The 23068-nt window shown below is 33.3% G+C and overlaps 1 protein-coding gene across 1 annotated transcript in view; it reads left to right on the forward strand.

The window, feature by feature from the left end:
• Nucleotides 1–23068, forward strand: part of LOC145296803 (nuclear receptor subfamily 2 group E member 1-like) — a 274715-nt gene that overhangs the window by 245892 nt on the left and 5755 nt on the right. Inside the window, exon 5 of the mRNA XM_080142878.1 lies at nt 8490–8745. Coding sequence (XP_079999004.1) covers nt 8490–8745 — 256 coding nt within the window. The remainder of the gene's footprint in view (nt 1–8489; nt 8746–23068) is intronic.

Below are 23068 nucleotides of genomic sequence, written 5' to 3' on the forward strand. Positions count from 1 at the left end.
ATGTATCCTTAAACCTTTTGCTTCGAGTTAAACGCACTCATAGACATTTCCATCCGATCCTCCGACCGCCCCATTATAATCATACTCCCTATATCATAACAGAAGAAACTTAGTGGGGATGAAAAATGTGATTTCACGTGAATGGATGGTTCGGCGAAGAGTAAAATATCCAATAACGGTAAAATTCAAAAAAGTTGGTTAAATTTCCATTTCCACAAGTAAAATCCAAAGGAATCGTATTATTAGAAGATGGTTCAAAGTAATCCAAAAGGCAGAATTCCGTGGAATAATTCACAAATTGGTACAAGGAAAAAAGGGAATGAGTTCAAATAATATTATTAAAAGAAAGATAAATTTTGCGTAGAAAGAAGAAATAAAGAGATTTTAAAACATGGCTGTCAAGGCAGAATTGCGTCCCATATTTTCCTAAATATTATTTAGTCCCATATTTTCCTAAATATTATTTTCTTACTCCAAGCAAAGAGAAGTAAGTCTGCAATCGACGAATATAAAGTCATCTCCCCCAAAACTTAGTGGCTATACCAAAATATACTTGACCGGATAAATTAGTTTCTGGGGGAAGACCGTTTAAATTAATTTTTTTTTCTAACCAAATGTAACTCAAATTATTACCGAACTCAAAATTAGAGCGTTCAAAGTCATCCGCAAGGCATAATTCCGTGGAATAATTCACAAATGGGTACAAGAAAAAAGGGAATGAGTTCCAATAATATCATTGAAAGAAAGATAAATTTTGCGTAGAAAGAAGAAATGGAGAGATTTTAAAACATGGCTGTTAGGGCTGTGATATATATACATATATATATATATATATATATATATATATATATATATATATATATATATATATATATATATATATATATATAGCGGGGTAATATATATATATATATATATATATATAGCGGGGTATATATATATATATATATATATATATATATATATATATATATATATATAGCGGGGTAAAACATTTTATTATGACTATGTAAAGACTATTATTATTTATTTATTTAAATGTAGCTGCGGTGTGCGCTACGTCGGGCGAACGTCTCAAAGATTAGATAATAGGGTAAAACATGTTCCATCCAAAATTCGAAAGGAAACTACCTACCTTCGGACGTTTTGAACAATACCCATGGCTCATCTATAGGCGAGCACCTTATAAATAATCGTATTTGCGCTTCGAATTTTAGTGCAGACTTTTTTTCCATCCTTAGCAAGTCACACTCTCTTTACCATCTCAAAATTCTAGAAACTATATATATTAAGACTCTGAGACCTTCTCTTTGCAAACAAAAAGAGAATCTCTTAGGGCTTAATCTAATTGCTATTTAATAATTAATTCATCCCCCTTTTTATATACATATATTCCCTCCTACTTTTTCATCTCCGATTCATTGTTACCCCCCCCTTTTTTTTTAAAACGTAATTAAGCTCGATTTTAGCTCTGTTGAGCGAGCTTCGAAACCGATCAGCTGACGCATTCATTTTTATTTTTTAATTTCACAATCTTAAATAAATAATGTTATCGAACAAGTTTAAATTTAGTCTTTACATAGCCATAATATATATATATATATATATATATATATATATATATATATATATATATATATATATATATATATACCCGACCGGATAAATTATTTACTGGGGAAAGATTGTTTAAATTAATTTTTTCCCCAACAAAATGTAACTCAAATTATTACCGAACTCAAAATTAGAAAATATAATTTTAAGCTCGATTGCAAGTAGTTATAATATTAATAAGGCCGAATAACAAATATGATGAAAGTGATGAAAAATCTGTGTCTTCTTTCGGTGTTGTTAACAGACGAGTAATCAAGGAAAAATGTGGAAAAAATGTTAATTTTTCGACCGACGTGTATACTCTTAATCTTCTGAAATCGTTTTCAAGTTTGTATTTTAAAATAAATTTTTATCAGCTTATCCCTTTTAACTTTAGTCAAAAAAATGAATTCGCCTTTGTTCAGCCTAAGGATACTGCAACTTATTTTGCAGTTAAAAAAAAAAAATCTCAGAGCGTCAACGTATACAAGTTGGAAGGAAAGGTACATTTTTATACCTTTGATGAAATAATTAGTTAATTTTTTTTCGATTTTCGGCTGTAAATTATAAGATCTGGAAACTAAATATAAAATATGTTGGTAACAATTTAGTCTGAAACAGACAAAATCCTGTTTATAAATCAAAAATAAATTTTAAAACAGTTTCCCACTTTGTAAAATATACAAGCCGGTCAAGAAATTAAATTTATTGAGTTTGATAAACAATATTGCATCTATATTTTTTTATATCGATTTCACAGTTTTTTTTTTACTGTATCGCATGGTTACTAAAATATAAATAAATCAAAATATAATGAAATATATAGAAAGTAAAATGTTGAATTTAATTATAAGATATAAAAATATGAAGGATGTAGCACTTGCTAAATGGTGACCCATTTTTCAATCACCCAACAAATGCATTTTTGTTTATTATATCTTTCATTCGGCACTCGTAATCTTTTTAATTATAAGCGTGAATCTTGATATAGTTTCAGATACACGACCATCGCCCACATTCTATCCAAGCCAGGACCAGCGCTTGCTACAAATTTTTGTGATGTACGCGAGATCAATAATTTTTGTGATGTACGCGAGATCAATAAAACAACATGAATATTGAATAATTTAGAGTAGGTTACCGTTTACCAAGAGCTTAATTTACGAAGATTTTGTTATTACTGAAAGAGATAAAACATGGTTAACGAACAAAACATATTTATGTGAAAGATATTTTGAGTCAGTAAATTGTTTGTCAGTAAAGTAAAATATTTTCGTGTTTCTAGAATGTTCGCAGTTTAGAAGTATGTGTGTGTGTTTGTAGGTTTGTTTTCTGTCAGTGTGTGAATATGTGCAAGTTCAGGAGACATTGTGTATATACTGCCTCTGTCAGTATGTGCATATGGATATAATTATGTGTGTATTATTTGAATATTCATTACCTCTTCTGGTTTCGAAAAACAGAGTAAAGCGTAATGCTGTTCACCTTCCATCTTGTTTTTAGCCGTATGATTCTGTTCATTCTTAATTATCGAAGTTTATATTGTATTAGAAATTGATATTTCACACTGGCTATCGTTTCGAACGAGCGGGAATCATTTCCATTGATTAAAAATGATAGAATTCACACTTTTTGTCGGAAGTTATTTGAATGGCTCCCATATCTACTCGTTATATAAAGAGAGAAATAAAAACAAATATTACACTAAACGAACGGAGAACGAAAGAGTAACTTATCGGTTCACATCAGATCTGTACCTCTCTACAATCTAAGCATGTCACTCTGGAAGGGAATTGTCGAAGCCAAAAGATGTAAATACTCCAATATAAGTATATTTATCGTTGGAATAATCTGTTTTGGGTGTTTTCATTCCAAAATTTGGAGAATAGTTAAATTAACCTTAAAGATTCATTCTTGTCCTGAAATAAAAATAGATGTCTTTTTTAATTTATATGAATTACATTTTTTATTTACCGTTTTTTAATCGAACACGGCAACCGTTTGCAAGTGTAGTTGATAAGTCATCGACTCGCGTGTTTTAACCTCTTAATCTAAGTTTACCTTTGTTCATCGTAAGCTTGAGCTACTCTGATGAGAGCCAGATTTATAGGAAACTATATTAAATGAGGAGTTGTATAGCAAAATATGTGTTCAAGATATATTTGTTCAAGATACATTTGTTCAAGATACATTGGTAAAGTCAGGAAGATAGGAGCAGGGGGAGAATTCTAAAGGCACGCGATTCAAAGAAAAAAAAACTATTAGAGTAGACAGTATTTCGGCATCTGGAGGCTTTTACAGAGAGATGGATTTTCGAAATTCGTTAAATTCCATTAAAATGGTTAATGAAAACAGAATGATCAAATATTTTTATTTCAAAAATGTATACAGAATCTGAAATCTATATGTAATCGCCAGCAAGTGATTGGTTGACGTAAAACGCAACAAACGATTCAGGATTTTGTTGTAGTTACAGGTTACACCCCTAATCCCTTTTAGCTACCAGCTCAGGCTGCCCGAAAATACTGGTTTCCTGACCTAAAATCCATCGATATGTTGTTTTTCTCTTTCTCTTTGCAAAACTCAATCATGTTCTGCAAACTCAAAAGTAAAAAAAAAACAACACAATTGTCCTCTATAAAACAACCAAACTAAGCAAAACGAATAAATATTTGAAGATACGTAAAAAAAAAGAAGATTTCTCAAGTTACTATATTCGGCGTTAAATAACCTGAAAAGGGTTGATATGACGTAAAAACAATACGTCCATAACCGTACTCCCCATTCCCAGACTGAGATGTGACACAAGGTAGGAAGATGGGAACTGAAAAAAAATCAACACTCCATAAAAAGTGTAATCTGACCTATAAAAATGCTTGAGTAACCCTGCCGGCATTTCCAGTAGATTCGCTTCAAGCAATTAGTAAAAACTAACTCCGCCCGAAAGAGAGAGAAGTTGATGCCTGCCCCAGCATTTAGAAAGGTTTTATAAAGTGTAAGAATGTGTCAAACTTTTACCCCTGTGTCACGTGGTAGTCGCTCTTCGGTTTGCTAGGACCGGGATTTATATGGCAACATGTGTTATTCCCCCCAAAGTCACCATCTAAATACTGACCAATCTCAAAGTCGCATATTTTCGGTTACATTGCGCGAACTGGTATGTCAACGTAATAATTATCAGAGGAAGCTGCACCGTTGTAGTGGCGGAGTAGACTCGAGTAAACCTAAAAAACGTAAACTATTTAAGAGAAAAATTTCGACTTTTAATGTCCACCCAATGCTATTACTCCATTGATATTACAATGTATACCTTTTTAAACTTACTGTATCTAGCCGGCGTTGCCCGGAATACAATGAATTCATTTTAGTCTTTAATTTTTATTTATTTGCACAGTTTTAAAACTTATAAAATATAACTATAAAAAGAAATACATTTTATTTGTAAGGTAGTTAACTCTTATTATATTGAGTTATTCCCATTACTTATTCTTATATTTCGGTGATAACTTTAAAATATTTCACATAAGTGTTGGACTAATTTTTAAAATAAGTTCTAGGGAAATACGTTATTATGTTGCCAATAACATGGTACAGCCATAACAAATGAAAATTGGTTTGTCAATAACAACGTTTCATCTATTAGCTTTACTCCTTTTTAGATCTGACTTTGAAAAACCGACACGATAACTTTATATGTTATATAGAGATTCATATTTTTCGCCGTCATATAAATAAAATTAAAATGCAATATGGCTGCTAGAGATTCAAAAATTTATTAGATTCTCAAAACTAAAAAAAAAAAGTAAAATGAGATTTTATTTTTGTACAATGAAAAAGTTAAAATTTATAATGGACTTCATACAAGATTTGTGTGAAAACAATACGCAATCTGTGAGATATTTTAACAGTCTCTATACTATAATGGAACTAAACGCATATACGAAAAAAAAAATACAAAAGGCAATGTTCATGAAATAAATCTTCCACAAAAAATAAAAGTAAACTATAAATAATTGTTGCATAATTTTTAGATAATAAATCCAATTCTATCTCGAGGGATGAGAGACACTTAGTCTCTTCTCCTTTCTTTCTTTCTCTTTCAATCTCTCTACATTATTTTCTCTTTCCCCTGTCACTCTCTATCTCTGTCTCACTTGTTAATGTTTTTTTTCTATTTGTTCTCTCTTCCTCTATGGTCCTTCCTCTCTGTTTCTTCCTCCTTTCCTCTCTATTCGTTTTCCCCGTTCCTTCCACCTCCCTTCTCGTTCCTCCTTCCCGTCCTCCCAGTTCCTTCTGCCCTTCCTACCCGTTCCTTCCTACCTTCCTCTCTGGTCCTTCCCCCCTTCATCTCTGATCCTTCCTCCCTTCCTCTAATTCTTTGTCTTTTCCTCTTTGTTCTTCCCCCCTTTCCCCCTCCCTCACTCTCTTATTTTCTCCATCTTTCTATCCTGTTGCTCATCATGTTTTTGTATTTCTTCTTTTTCTCTTTTCCTCTTTTTATTCAATCTCTCTTTCTTTCTTTCTTTCTTCTTCTTTTTCTATCTCTCTTGCCCTTTTCCCTTACTTTATTCCCCCCCTCACTCTTTTTCCTGTCGCTTTCTGGGTAAGAATGACAAAAACACATCAGCGCCTATTGATTCACGTAATAACAAAGACATAAAAAAAAACGCGGGGTTGAAAAACTTGTTGAATTCTATGATTTGGTAATCTTAAGTCGTATAGCTGTATAGCTGCTCCTGCTGATTCTTTTAACAACCGCAGTCGCAACTCTAACACGTCGAATATAAGGCGTTTCAAAATCGCAAAGCAATAATAAAGTAAAAGTAAAAACAAAATGCCCGCTTTTTGTTTTTCTAGTTCTTTTTTTTTCGGTTAAACCTGAAGCCATGTGATTGCAAGTATGGAGGAAGTGGATGTTGGAATAATCGGATAATTTTCTATGTAGATTCGCGCGTACGTAATGCCGAGTGAGAGGGGAAGGGAAGTGGTGGATTGTCACACGATCAATCTATGGCGTTCAACTCTAGGCGACAAACGCGAATTATTTGATGAAGAAGAATTAGCGCCAATCTTACAAACAAACGTTTCGAAAACTCGATTATTGTGTAGCAATGTACTTCTTTTTTTTTTTTCAAAGTTTCGAGTAAAATTGTTAGATCTGTGCAAAATGGCAGGCACTTAATGACACTTTGTCCTTTTAAAAAGAAACAAATGAATGGCAAACACCGATATTTTGTTTATTTTATTCTAATGGTCTACAAAAAGCCTGCTCAAGGATAAAGGTTACTGAGACAATGGTAGAATGTAAATCCGTACATTTCGCTTGATTTTTCGCTGGAATTAAAAGAAGCGTTTGTGTGTAGCTTACTTGCAATATGTACACTTTGATAATACTGTTAATCTGTGTACCTGCTAATTTTTTTTTTGCTCTGTCATTGATATTAAAAGTCTATCTTTTCTATTTGTAACTTCTTAATATACTATTACTATATATTATAAAGAACTTCTTAATATACTCAGTCATACGAGCGACTTCTTTTTTTTTTTTCAAAGTTTCGAGTAAAATTGTTAGATCTGTGCAAAATGGCAGGCACTTAATGACACTTTGTCCTTTTAAAAAGAAACAAATGAATGGCAAACACCGATATTTTGTTTATTTTATTCTAATGGTCTACAAAAAGCCTGCTCAAGGATAAAGGTTACTGAGACAATGGTAGAATGTAAATCCGTACATTTCGCTTGATTTTTCGCTGGAATTAAAAGAAGCGTTTGTGTGTAGCTTACTTGCAATATGTACACTTTGATAATACTGTTAATCTGTGTACCTGCTAATTTTTTTTTTGCTCTGTCATTGATATTAAAAGTCTATCTTTTCTATTTGTAACTTCTTAATATACTATTACTATATATTATAAAGAACTTCTTAATATACTCAGTCATACGAGCGACTTCATGAAGATGAAATGATTTGCTTATTTCTTTGAGAATAAAGTACATAAACTTTGTCAAAAAAGATACATAGCAAACTTTGTCAAATAAATTACATAGCAAAATTTCTAAAATAAGATACATAGCAAACTTTGTCAAATAAAATGCATAACAAAGTTTGTCAAATAAAATACATAAAAACATTATCAAATAAATTACATAATTACCTCGCTCAAATAAATACATAACAAACTTTGTCAAATGAATACATAACAAAATTTGTAAAATAAAAAACATAACTAACTTTGTCAAATAAAATACATCAGGAATTTTGTCAAGAAAACGCATAACTCTGTCAAAGAAATACATAAATTTTGTCAAATAAAATACATAAAAAACTTTGTCAAAAATACATTTAAAAATTTGTCAATTAATATGTATCCTTTAATACATAATAAAGTTTTTCAAATAACATACATAAGCTTTGTCAAATAAAATACATAACAAAGTTTGTCAAATAGAATACATAAAAAACTTTGTCAAATTAAATACGTAAAAAAACATTGTCAAATTAAAGAACTTTGTCAAAATATAAACGAGAACATTATTAAATTAAATATATAAGAATATAGTCAAATTAAACGTATGAGAATTTTGTCCGATTAAAAAGAAAAGTCCATCTACATTTAAACTCTTATAAATGAAATTCTACTTTTAAAAGATTATTTTACAATGTGAATCGGGGATATATAAGGTAATTGCATCGGAATCAAGAAAAGTTTTGAAATCGTCTCGTCACTAGTTTAAATATCAAATATCCACAAAAGGGTTGATACTAAATTATTAAACATTTCTAATTTACGATGTTTTTATTTATGTCTTAATTATTGTTTTTTTGTGTGTGTTCTTTGTGTCTTTGCCTTATGTTTTTTTACCTATATATTTTTGCTTCGTCCTTCAATTTCTAGGTTGCCCTATTGAGTGATTGTTGGCGGGAACTGTTCCTCCTCAGCTTGGTGCAATGGGAAGTCCCGTTCTCTCCGCTGGCTCTTCTCGACCACGAGCCCGGAGATTTGATCGCGGCTGGCGAGATGCCCGGCCCGCCTGCTGCAAGACTCTGTGCCGAAATCCAACACATGAAAGAGATTCTAAGCAGATTTAAAATGTTGAACATAGACCCGATGGAGTTCACTTGCCTCAAAGCAATTGTTCTATTTAGACCAGGTGAGCAGAATTCATATTTCAATATTTGTTTTTTTTTTCTGTTTAAATCTTTATTTTAATAGATACTGAAGCACACGTGCGCGCACACACGAACACACACACATACACACACATACGTACATACATACATATATATAAACTGCGTGTAAAATCATTAACGAGATAACATTTTGTTACCAGTTTCAGAAACTTACCGGTAGTTTCGTATCAAAAGCTTCGGAAACATTGGCAATACTGAGCTGCGCGTACTGTGAAATTTTCGTACTGTTCCGCGCAATGTAAACAACTTGTCATCGTAATTGCTGAATCCATGGTATTTGAGGTGTGTCAAATTATTAAAAAAATAGGTCGTAAAGGGGGTTGGAGTAGTTCTGAAAATAGTACTATTACAGACCAGCTAGAAAAAGGTAAAATAACCCTCGAAATATCGAAAATGATATGAAGGTACCATCAAACTGTGAAGAACCTTGTCAAAGATTCTACAAAGGTACGTAAGAGAGCTGATAAAGGTAAATCTAGAGTTGTTTCACGCCGTTCCCTATTCCCAATTAAACGTGAAGTTGTTAAGAACCCTGGGCAGACAAGTCGAGAAGTCTTTGACCAAGCCGGATTGAAGAATGTCTCAAAAAGTACTCGATGTCGCCTTCTTAAACAAGTGGCAAAGTCTGTTAACCCTGTGACAAAGCCTTCATTAAAGCAACATCACATACAAAACCGATTGGAATGAGCAGAGGACAACATGAAATCGGATTTTTCCAAAGTTTTGTTCGCGTATGAAGTGCGTGTCACTCTTGATGGCCCAGACGGCTGGAGCAAGGGATGAGTCCTATATGGACGACATCGCTATCAGCGTTTAAGGCGCCAACAAGGTAGTGGTGGGATAATGATTTGGGCTGGAATTATCGGAGGTACTTTAGTTGGCCCATGGAGAGTCTCAGAAGGTGTAAAAATGACGTCAAATGCTTACACAGCTTTTATGAAGCAGCACTTTGAACAAAGGCTGAAGAAGCAAAGGTTGACGTTCAGAAGAACCATTATTTTTATGCATGATAATGCTCCCTCGCATGCAGCAAACAAAAGCAAAGACTATTTGCAGCAACTGGGGTTCTCTGGGCTACGGAAGATGGAGTGGCCTGCGAATTCACCAGATTTTAACCCAATTGAGAACCTTTGACGTATCATGAAGCGACGCCTCTATGGAAGTGGACTCCAATTTAAAAGCAAAGATGAGTTGTGGGATGCTTCCCAAGAGGTATCGCGAAGAATAACTGTTGACGAAAACACAAATGTGACTAATTCTGTGGACCAACGTCTTTTACAAGTGATTCATAAAAAAGGATCGCATACCCCTACTAATTATGTCAACGTAGCCATTGCTATGTAGTTATTGTGTTCTAAGCATTTTTCTTAGTTCATTTAATGTATGAAAATTATTTCAATAAACAAGTTATGGGTATATTGTGTTTTTCTCAACCTCGTTAATAACTTGACACACTGAAATCAACAAATATCTCTATGTTCTGCCATAGTTTCGATAATATTGCCTTAAATACTTTTATTTTCTGACTGGAGTAGCTGAATATAATTGTAAGAACTTTCTCAAAGTTTCATAGATTTTTATTCACTCGTTCCTTAAATATTTAAAAAATGTAAATTCGCTAATAATTTCACACCAATATATATATATATATATATATATATATATATATATATATATATAGAGAGAGAGAGAGAGAGAGAGATATATATATATATATATAGATATAGATATAGATATAGATGATATAGATATATGGATATATATAGATGTATAAGTATGTTGACGATTAATTTGAATCGGAAAAATCGGAACATTTAAGAATATTGGAATCTTAAAAAATATGTACCCACTTTTTGATGTCAAAGACGATTTTTCTAATTATTATTGTTATTTGGGGAGGGGTAATTTTTGTTTAAAACTTAATTTTCCATTGCTGGTACTAATGAAAAAACGAAAATATTGATTTTGAAACACTAACAAAACTAAACTATTTAGAGCACCCCCAAAAGTATATGTTTACCTTTTTCAAAAATATATACATGTGACATGGGTTTTTACAGTAATCTGAAAAATGTAATTAAAATATCAATAGCCTATTGGTAAATATTTAGAGATTTTACAAAGAATCGTTAATTGTATCGGAATTGAGAAGAATATTCGAATAATCTATGTATTTTTCTCAAAACCTAAATGTACAAAAAAGATATATTATTAAAACACAAAAATGATTCAGGATTTTGTTTTAGTTACAAGTTAATAATTTAAATTATAAAAAATTTAAAAATAAAATATATTCTAAGAATATATATATAAATTAATATATATATATATATATATATATATATATATATATATATATATATATATATATATATATATATATATATATATAGTCATCCACATACAGTACTGTTTCGCTGTTTCGCAGCTCATCAGTGCAGCTAGACAGGCAACTACCTCAAGCCTGGATTGAAACCCGACCGTCTATACGACAGTCAAGGCTCCTAATCATTATGCTATCGGTGGCTGCTGGGCGAGTCGTGAGTTTAACGATGTTTTGACATCGTCCGAAATACCTAAGCTCGATTTGCTTACATAAAGAGGATTGCTTTATACGCTAATGGCAATTCGTGTATCATTTCTCAATATGCTCAACTCAAGATGAGGAGCATTATAGTCATCCACATACTGTTTCACAGCTCATCAGTGCAGCTAGACAGGCAACTACCTCAAGCCAAGATTGAAACCCGACCGTCTGTACGACATCAAGGCTATATATATATATATATATATATATATATATATATATATAGGTTTTGAGAAAAATTTGCGATTATTTTGCACAATGCCAACCCTTTTCTAACGAGAGTATTATATAAATAACAATTTTGCGATATTCCAAAATCCAATTCTTTTAAAATAACAAACATTAGTACATTTTTACATATTTCCTTACGTAGACCATCAGGACCCCCCCCCCATATTTTATAAGGAAAAATGGGTAACTAACATGAGGAGGTGGGGGGTCTATTTCGAAAGCCATTCTTAACATTAGCACGTTCGTGGTTGGCCATCAACAACAACCGTAGTTTAATTTTTTACGAGATGGGAGGGGCCTGCTTCCACCGGGCAACACTAGTTAACGGGTCTTGCTAGTACTTAATAATTAAAGGGAAATTCAGTTTTTTTTAAATCGGTTTTCATCCGGAAAGAAGGGTTTCTAAAGGGACAGAACCGAAAAACTGGTACGTGGGAGTCGTCGGATTTTTCTCTGTTTGCTGTTTCACGATTGCGCATGCGTGAATAGTTCACTTTACAAAGTCTTTATGTTAAGTATAAGTCGGTTTGTAAACACCTTTTTAGAGAGTGTGTCACGCTGGCCGAATGGTAATCGTACTTGACTTACGGCCTTTAGATTTTGATCTCAGCTCGAGTATGTTTTTCTACAAGAAGTGTGTTTAGGCGAAAACATAATACTCGCATGTACATGTCTGAGTTTCTTTCCGCTTTTTATTTCATTTTTTAAAAAATAAATTTAACGTCACGTTTAATACCTAAAGTATTTCTGTTTATAATAAATAAGAAATATGCACTAATTAAATTATAATATTTATCCGTATTTTACAACCGGGCAACGCCGGGCAGCCGGCTAGTATATCTATAAAAGTGAGAATATGTGTGTTTGAGGACACTTCTCAGCCTATATACTCAACGATTGTTTTGATCTACTGACTTGAAATTTGGTATATAGGGTATTCAGAGGTGTGGAAAATTCTTTAATCAATTTTCATCCGGAAAAAAGGTATGCTAGGGGGGCATCTTTTAAAAACTGGTATTTGGGAATCATCGGATTTTTATCGTTTCTTTTTTATTTATTGCTTTTTTATTTATTTTATTTATTGTTTTTTATAGTTTCACGAATACGCATGCGCAGCAGTGAAACATGACAGCTTCTTTATGTAAAGAGTAAGATTGGTTCAAAACACTCCATATATGTTTTGTCAAACGGGTTTAATAGTTATTGTACTTGTTTCATTGTAACTAGGTTTTGATTTCGATCTCAGGTCGAGCACATATTTTTTTTACTCACAAGAAGTGAACCATAAAGAAAAAAAAAACAACATAATACTCGGCTGCACGTATCTCAGTTACTTTATAAATCAAAATATAATATTAATGCGTATTTTATGACCGGGCAACGCCGGACGGGATGGCAGTCTAGTTTCTATATAAACGACTATTCGGCTATGCATGGAGTATTGTTCTCACATCTGGGTTTATTCCTATTAGCCAGGGTTAAAAAAGTAGTCTTCCATCTAATCAGCCCCACATAGTCTGCAAAGCTCCAGCCGCTGTCCCATCACTGCGACTTTGCATCCTCTGCTTGTTTTTACAAGTATTTAAACGATATGTGCTCCAATGAACTTGCTGCTCTGGTGTCCCTTCGATGTAAATTATTCCAAGCGACCCGTCAATCAACAAAATCCCACCTTTTTATTCTAGAGGTACCCAGATGTCGTAGGGCGTTCTACTCAAATAGCTCTCTTCCTCGAACAACTAACCTTTGGAACTAATCTCTGTTTCCCTGATTGTACCATACTTTTATGCAAAAGCAACAAAAAGATGGTGGAAGCCATTTGTTAAAATTTAGATGTTCTGATTTTTTCTGAAATTTTACAAGTAGTTATTAGACGTCAATTGATATTTCTTAACTTTCATTTTTAAGTAATATTATAAATGGTTTTAGATGAAATAATATTAGCACAGCTTTCAATGTGGAACGTTAAATATTTCAAATTTGCGTTGAATATGATCCATGGTCATTAGACACGAATTGAGAAAGATTCACTGAATTCAATTTCTTCATAAGACCCCTTTAGCTTAAGCTTTAAATTTGAGATATTTTCTAGAATTAAGAACATGGATGTTGTGTAAAATTAGAATAAGAATTATAGAGGTGGGTTTTATTAGCTTTACACCAGGATTTTTATGTTTGTTGAGGGCGATAAAGTTATGCAAAACTGTTTTATTATGGGAATTTATTAAATAGAGCCTGGAAGGGTTATTTTTATAGTTCAATATGTTATTTACTTACTGGCACGTGTAAAAACCATTATACCCGCCGATGTTTAGTCTTTAATAAAAGTTATTACAAAGAGAAGAAAAGTCACAGAAAACATTAAAAAAAACAGGTTACTTTCGTACGTGTTTAAAAGCAGAAAGACGGATCAATCGAATAAGGTACTAGTTCGAAATTCGATATAGATTCCCGAGTTCAAGATAAAGATTCCCTAAAACTCATCTGAATAAAGTCGGGCGTTATATTGGGCGAAGCATTGTGAGTATATGATTCAAAGTGAGGACAATAGTCCGAATAATACAAACATAATTTAATTATTTTAGAAATTAAAATTTAACAAATAACTTATTTGGGGCTTAATTTAGAAACATTTTTTCACGTGGAATAGGCAACCATTTTTGAAGTGTTATTATATAGTAAAATGCTGACCAGGAAGGATGCTATTGAAACTGAATCGCCTGTGTTTGAAAAATCAAGACGTGCTTGGCTTAACAAGAGATCAGATTAGCAAATGACTTCTCATCAATTAGACAATTGGTGACCTTTACGACGACGAAGATACATGAGCTGGCGTCCAGTCAGGCGCTTTTGATTTGGATCAGTGAATAAACAGAATTATGTACAAGATTCGCCGTTTGCGTAATAGTTACCAAGCAACAAATATTCATTCATTATTTTATAATGGGAGAACAAGGAAATGTTATGTTTTCAATTACCAGCGTGTGTAGAAACCATTATACATTTGTATCGCCATCGTTGTGAACCAAATACTGCAAATACACTTATTCGGACGCTGATGTTTAGTCTTTAATAAAGGTTTATTACAAAGAGAAAACCAGACACAGAAAATATCAAGGAGACAGCTTACTGTCGGGCGTGTATGCAGAGAAAGTTGAATAAAGGCACTAGTTCGAAATTCGATATAGATTTTTGAGTTCAACATGACAATTTCCGAGTTTAACAAAACTCACCTGAAGAAAGTAGGGCGTTATATCGGTCGAACCGTTGTGAGTATATCATATAAAGTGAGGCCAGTAATTCTAATAATACAAACGTAATATAATTATTTTAGAAATTAAGATTCAAACAAATAACTGATTTTTGGCTTAATTTAGAAACAAGTTTATCACGTTATCACGGCAGACATTTTTAGTGTTTTCGTATTATATAGAAAAACGCTAACCAGAAAGAATGGTATTGAAATTAAATCGTCTATTCTTCTTGAAGTCAAAACGTGATTGGCTCAACAAGAGATCAGATTAACTAATGATTTCTTGACTAATTAGACCTTGACCTTTACAACGACGGGAATACATGAGCTGGTGTCCAGTCAGATGTTTACGTTTTGGATCCGTGAATAAACAGAGAATTAGCTAGTAGATTTGCTCTTTGAATACCAGTTAGCAGCAAACAATATCGTTTATTATTTGATAATGAATTTATGCTATGGTTTTACACTTATTGGTGCACGTTTAAAGCATTATTGTCGCCGATGTTTGTTGTTAATAAAAAGTATATTACAAAGAGTAGGGCTGTCAGAGAAAACAACAGAGGCGGATTATTTTCGTGCGCATATCACAGAAAGGTATACGGATAGATATAGAAATAGCTCGCTCCGTTACATCTATGTACATTGTGTTTAACCCATCGTAGACGGTGCACTAGACACGTTCTTCCTGTTTGAAGTATTGCGAGTCCAAGAAACAGAAAATTTCAGTCCAGAAGTCACGTGGTTTCGCGACATTAGTCTAGAGTATCTTCTAAAGTATCCCTCAAACTTTTCCATTCAAATAAGACCCTTGTTATGTAATAAATACAAGTTATTTGACGTGATCACTGACTATCCGTTCGACTTTGTTGCAAAATACACACATGCGTGCGCACATGATTGGTTGTTTGACGTGATTTAAGCTAATGCCCACGCACAAGGTAAAACTGATGGTGTTATTCATTTTTCCCACAATAGGAAGATGTGACACACGGTTAGGAAAGTGACTGGGGGGGTGAGCCAGCGCTCATAAAGGAGGAGCACGCTAGCCTATTAAAATTGACTGAGCAGCCCTGTTGACATTCCCAGGTAGGGGCACTTCAACCAGTAAGCAACTTATTTCACTCAAAAGACGGTATGCAAAGGCGCGGGAGAGCGGAACTACTAAAACTGCACAGGGTATTTCAGCCATTCTTCAATTAACAGGTCAAAAAGGCCATTTAAATTGTTAATTCTGTAGCCGAGCAGCCATAAATTAAAAACTCACCAAAGAAAAAAAAAAAAAAAAAAACAAACTTTTAAATTTTTAAGTTAATTCTGTAGCCGGCAAAATTAAAAACTCACGAAAAAAAAAAAAAAAAGAAACTTTAAAATAAATGAAATTATTAAGCTCACGGATTGTCTGTTTTACAGCATATCAATCCTAACAGTGTCATTTAATGCTGATGCATAATATCTATTATTTATCTTGTAAAATTACTTGAACACAGTGTCCACATGTCTGAGATCCTTAGTCTAGACAGATTCTATAAATGAATATTTTCAGATGGTTAATTATTGGCTACCAGCAAGTGTGTAATTACAAAAAAAAAAAAAGTAGAAGAAAATTGTGCTCACTCAAAGAAATCTTTATTGAATGAACACTATCCACGCTTATAAGTCGCGGGGGATGAGAGTCCAAAGAACGGTGTGATCCTCGCCAGGCTGGGCCTCATCTCTCAACTGTCACTGTTTACTAGAGCGTGAAGCTCATTTTCAGCTTACAATGAATTTTATCTTTTAGAAAGAAGAATGAAAGAGAGATTGAGAGAGAGAGATGCCCAGTAACACTGGCTCTTACATAGAAGGGCGCTTTAGAGGATTGCGTGATTAAGGATGGGGTAAGAAGATAGGGTAGAGAAAAAAGCGAAAACAAAGAGAGAAATAGAGTGGAAGAGACAGATACGCCCCGTTCCACTAGACCTTACAAAGAAGGACGATTTAAAAGATTGAGTTGTCAAAGGTGGTTGAGTAAGATATGCAAGAGAAAAGGGCAGGAAGAGAGAGTGTGCATGTGTAGCAGTATCAGAATTTTTGTAGGAATTTTTGACACCCCTAACACGAAACTGCGAATACAATATAAAAATCTCGTAATTTCTCTGTTAAAAGTGGGTTATTTATTTTCTTTATGGATTATACTTCCAAAATAAACTATTACAGTTGTTTTAAAAGTAATAAAAATATTTTTATTTTTTTTTTAAAACAGTAATGAATTTTCCGAACTCAATATTTTTCAATTTTTAAACTCAATATTTTTAAATTTTTAAATTTTAAAAATCTATCAAAATTTTTCTATTGATTCTATTTTTACGATATTTTCAGGGTCAATGTGAAATTTTATGTTCTTTCCAATAAACCGAATATAATATTTTAGACAAACGTTTTTTTTAAATTCACGCCCCCCCATTTTCACGCCCCCCCATTTTCACGCCCCCCCCCATTTTGAAATGTCTATTAAAAAGTAAATAATTAATTTATGTTTAATAGGTTTATATATCACAAATTGAAGAGAAAAGGTCAATAAATAATATATTCAAATTTAAAACAAAAAAAAAAATCAGTTTTTTAGAAATTTACCTGTAAAGTCCGAAGTTTAAAACCTTATTTTATAAGAACACATTTTTTCTTTTTGTCTTTTTTTTTTTTTTTTTAATGAAACCTTGGTCCTTGCTCCTTTAATTGAAAAAAAAATTAGGGCTTGAATTACATTTTTCGAGGAGTTATAAGCTTAGAAAGATAGGGGGTCGAATAATTTACGCCTCTCATTTTGAAATGTCTATTAAAAAGTAAATAATTAATTTATGTTTAATAGGTTTATATATCACAAATTGAAGAGAAAAGGTCAATAAATAATATATTCAAATTTAAAACAAAAAAAAAAATCAGTTTTTTAGAAATTTACCTGTAAAGTCCGAAGTTTAAAACCTTTTTAAAAAAAAAAAACACATTGTTTTGTTTTGTTTTTTTTTTAAATAAAACCTTGGTCCTTACTCCTTTAATTGAAAAAAAAAATTAGGGCTTGAATTACATTTTTCGAGGAGTTATAAGCTTGGAAAGATGGGGTGGAATTATTCACTATTTTCACGAAATTTCTGACACTGCTAGTGCATGTGTGTGTGAAAGACAGAGAGAGAGAGAGAGAGAGAGAGAGAGAGAAAGAAAGAGGGGGAGAGAAAGCAAGTGATGATGATGGCGCGCACAAAAATCCCTGCCGCCCGTATAGCGGTACGCACTTCTGTCTTGTCAAGTGGTTTATTGCCCACAGCAGTTGAATAGTCGCTCAACACTCGTCCCCTTACTTCGATAAAATTAAAGCAACTACCGGCGATTGGCGTATTGGAAAAACAATAGGTTATCAACTCGGGAAGTGCGGTGAGATTATATTCCTGATGGCAACTAAAGCAATGCTTCGTTTTGCTGACGTTCGCTAAAACACGATCTCGCACGCACACACACATATTAATCTTAATTAGGCATATTTATATGTCTATATATTTGTATGCGCATTATTTATTCCTAAACTATTTAACTGATCATTATAAATTTGGAAGCACAGCTGCTAGGCGCAAGGGGTCGAAATGCGGGCTATATTTAGTGAAAATTATATGCAAGGTTGTAAAAATTGGGCGAAAGGCCTTCGCGAAAATCTAAATACTTTTTGTTAAATTTTGACAATAGACATCAATTAATTAATATTTCCCAATTTTCAGTTTTTTTCGATCGCCTTAAAGGTATTTTAGGGAGCAGAGCATGGGTAAAACCTTGCATGTGAAATTTCAAATTATACGAGCTAAAATAAATTTTATCCATAGTCTAATTTAGTAGGATTCTCTGTATTTCATTTTCTTCTTAAGCCTCCTTAAGTGTAAGCTTTAAATTTTAGACATTTTCTGAAATAAAAATCATAGATCATGATAAAAATTCGAATAAGATTTCTAGACAAAAGGTTTGGCGGCATTATATCATTATTTTCATTTTCGTAAATTTTCATAAAAGTGATGCAACGCTGTCCTCTCCCCTTACGAAGATAAAAATAAAGCTACTCCCAAACTAATCGATCATTATAAATTTGGAAATCGGCAGCACAATAGCATGGCCACTTTATTATTCGTTGTGAAATTTAACTTTACTTTGAGTATTTTATAAGATTTTTAGGGTGCATTTTTTTTTTATGAAAAAAAAAAATTATTTTTGAAAATTTTAATATTTCAGATTTTCATTGAATTTCATCCAATTACGCAAGATTACATGAATTAAAATTTCCTTTTAAGATCCATTAAGTTTAAATTATATTCATTTTTCAGAATTAAAATTATGTACTAGATTTGTATTAAAATTATGAGAATTTTAGATGTAAGATTATTACCATTATCTTTTATTTTACTTTTTGGTAAGGGGACACACAAGGGTTGAAACACTGTTAGAATCTGGGATTTATTCATTCATTGAAAAATTCATACGCGTCACAAACAATCCTTAGTACATCATATTTCCTGTTAATTTCACTGTTATGTGACTAGTAGTTTAAGGATTTATCGGTTAAATATTTACACACATACATAAACACACACATATTTATATATATATGTATATATATATATGTGTGTGTGTGTGTGTGTGTGAGAGAGAGAGAGAGTGAGAGAGAGAGAGAGAGAGAGAGAGTGATGGTTGATCATTTGGTTTCCTAGATGTAAATCCAATGAAACTCACATGATTATTAAGGAGTGTACAGCGCGGGAAAGAGTTGGTATATAGAGGAGAAGATATAACTATCGGTATACCACCTTTATACAAATCATATAAATAAGCCCATATATCTATTCAATAACTGTTAATTTGACCATACGGACATATATCTTATAAAAAAACAAATAAAGAAAGACAGAATGTGAAAACTAGAGAGAAATGAACGGATAAAAAATGCGTGCAATAGAATAAAATAACAAATAAATAAATAAAAATAAATGGATAAATAAAAAAATCTCGTCAATTGGAAAATGAAGTCGCCATCAGAAAAGAAAAAAACAACAACCATAAAACCATGAGTTGGGAAGTAGCGATAACAGTATAATATTACTTCAGATCAAAGCGAAAGCTTAGGCCAATAAATGACCGCCAAGTGAAATACCAACACCTCTCCACTTCCAAAGCTTAACCGCAGTAAATCGTACGTCCTCCGTCCTCCTTCACCACACCTCCCTCCATAAACGCATCCCACTCACGTTCTTCCAGAACGTTAACCACACCTGCGAGGGGCGTGCAATAAGTAATGCCCCTGACCCACTTTTAGTTGTCTGATTTTGCATGTGCAATGATTTATATCTCTACGGGTTATGTGGCAAATTACAGGTCTGAACTAGTTGTGGTTTCCGTTTTACAGGTGTTTGAACTGAGTCAGGTGTTGAATGTCGAGCAGTGATCCGGTGTTTGAATTTGAAAGTACGCACACCACAGGAGACTTTTGATGAAATCAAAGAAACTTATGGTGATAATGCCCCATCATAAGGCCCTATAAAACGCTGGCATCGTGAATTCAAACATGACTGGAAGTCTATGGAAACAGCTCACACACCTGGTCGCCCCCCTTCTGCCATTGATGAGGCATCTATCCGTCAAGTTGAGGCTGCCATTTTGGAAGATCGGCGCATTACTATTCGTCAAATAGCCCAAGATGTCAAGATTAGTACAGGTTCTGAGGAAACTATCATTCATGACCATTTGCATATACATAAGGTGTCTGCCAGATGGATTCCTAGGTTGCTCACACCATTCCAGAAGCGAGAACGTGTGGAGTGCTCAAGGATAAATTTGGAGATGTGCCAAGAAGATGAGTCAAAGTTTTTCAAAAGACTGATTACACAGGATGAAACCTGGGTTCATCACTATGATCCAGAGAGTCCAGTCACTGCAGTGGAATCACTTGGACTCACCACCTCCAAAGAAGGCAAGGGTGCAGCCCTCTGCTGGCAAGGTCATGCTCACAGTCTTCTGGAACCAGGACGGAGTAGTGATGACAGATTTCCTGTCAAAGGGTACCACAATTACAGGAGCCTATTATGCTTCACTTTTGAGGAAATTAAGGGAAGCTATCAAAATCAAGAGGCTGGGCAAGATCAGCGAAGGTATCCTCCTCCTGCAGGACAACGCTCCGGTCCACAACTCGCATGTCGCCAGATCAGAAGCACGGGCGTGTGGTTATGAAATCCTTCCCCATCCTCCCCACTTTCCTGACCTTTCACCTCTTCCCAGCCATGAAGTTGTTTTTGAAAGGAAAGCGTTTCCCAGATGATGCAGCCTTGATTCCTGAAGTCATGTCGTGGTTGGAGGACCAACCTGGGGTGTTCTACAAAACCGGTCTCCAAAGCTGCATCAAACGATGGGAGAAATGCATAACTCTGGGTGGTTCCTATGTAGAGAAAGACTAATAAACGAAACTTGGCATAGTTATTAGTCTTTCTTATCTTAAAAAGCTGTATATTTCAATATCGATTCCTTTTTTTTTTGTCTGATAAGGTGTTATCCTTAAATTGAAATATATATATTAAGCCTCGCATAATTTTTTTTTTTTTTACTTATGTCTGAACTGTATTGACCTGGCGTTAGCGGGGTGCATTGCAATCATTTTACTTTTTAACTTTGGCTGAGTTTACACATGTGTTATATTTTACAAAAGATTTTTTTTCCTTCTTATCATTTTTTTCTTGACATTTTTCGTTATACTCTCGTATAATTACTATTTTTAACCCGTTAATCACGTTGGAAACATTTTCATAACGTGTAAGATTATATATACTGACATTGTATGATTCTCGCAAATTTACCGATAAGACTTGTTTATTTACAGACATCGCCATTACTGAATGGTGACGTAACGTCACGTGACATGACTAAGCGGTTTTTTAAATTAAGTATAAATATCATAAGATCATCACATTATTACTTCATAAATAGATAGGAAAAACGAAAAAAAGGTGTCACTTTTTTTGGGGCCCCCTGCAGAAAAACACCCAGCTAACACCCTTAGACTGGTCCTAATGGACCAAAAATTCGATATTTGTCGTCCGGAGGGTGGGGCTTTAATATGAGACCAAGTTTGTGAATTTTTGTTGTGTCTGTCGAAAGTTTTTAGCAGACACACAAACATACATACATACATTTTTGCTTTTATATATATAGATAAAACACGTTTCAGTTGTAAAGGACGCCATTTTTATATTTTTCAATTAAAAATATAAGTTATTTCCTTTGCTGCTTTTTACATTTCTATGATCAGTTAAATGTTTCCTATTAGTAGATTGTCTGAGCTGAACTAAGTATTTTTTGCAATTAATTGTAGCGAAGTACGTTATTATACCGCCAATTGCATGCTACGACAATGAGAAATAAGCATTCGCTAGTGAAAAACAAAGTGTCATTTGTCAGCTTACATGCTCTTCAAGTCTGACTTTTAAAATTCAACGATAACTTCATAAATATCAATATATTGTTGATGCTTTGAAGTTTGTTGGTTTTGTTCTGCTGGTAATTACTAATGGGTTCAAATGTATATCATTATGATGAACCCATCGTATGGTGGGTATTCCAATAGTGGGATATAAATATTTACAATATAAATAATGTAAATGTACCATTCTCAGCAAGGGCGTTTACGTGGATAAAAACTTACAAGCCGAATCTCTTTTTTATGCATATAAATATGATTTATGGCGTTTAGTTCCTAATTTTCGATTTCGTCTGTTACGTTTCAAACTTGGGTCATACAATAAAAAAAATAATATAATAATGAAAGAAAGCTGTGCAAACATTCGGTTAATTACACATCTGCGCATGAGCACGACATGTAAAGAAACGTATGTGGAAATTGGCAAACGATTCGCCATATCTCATGCTTCTTTTCTGCGTAATTTAATGGCGTACGGCTGGGGCAAAAAAAAAAAAAGAACGAAATTGTCTGAGCAACACATCGAATAGCCATGTTAAATAATGACTCACAGGTTCGTATTATTTATTTTCCTTTTGACTCTTTATCTTCTGTTGGTTGATCTTAAGATATGTTTTCTCTCACATAATCATCGTCGCCTGAAAAAAATAAAAGTAGAATGTCATTACCTGTAAAAAAAAGAAAGAAAGGAAACAATTAGAGATGATATACATGATTTGGGTATATGCCCACTTT

The sequence above is a fragment of the Euprymna scolopes genome, chromosome 17, assembly GCF_053919585.1.
Source record: "Euprymna scolopes isolate OS-2025 chromosome 17, ASM5391958v1, whole genome shotgun sequence".
NCBI lineage: Eukaryota > Metazoa > Mollusca > Cephalopoda > Sepiida > Sepiolidae > Euprymna > Euprymna scolopes.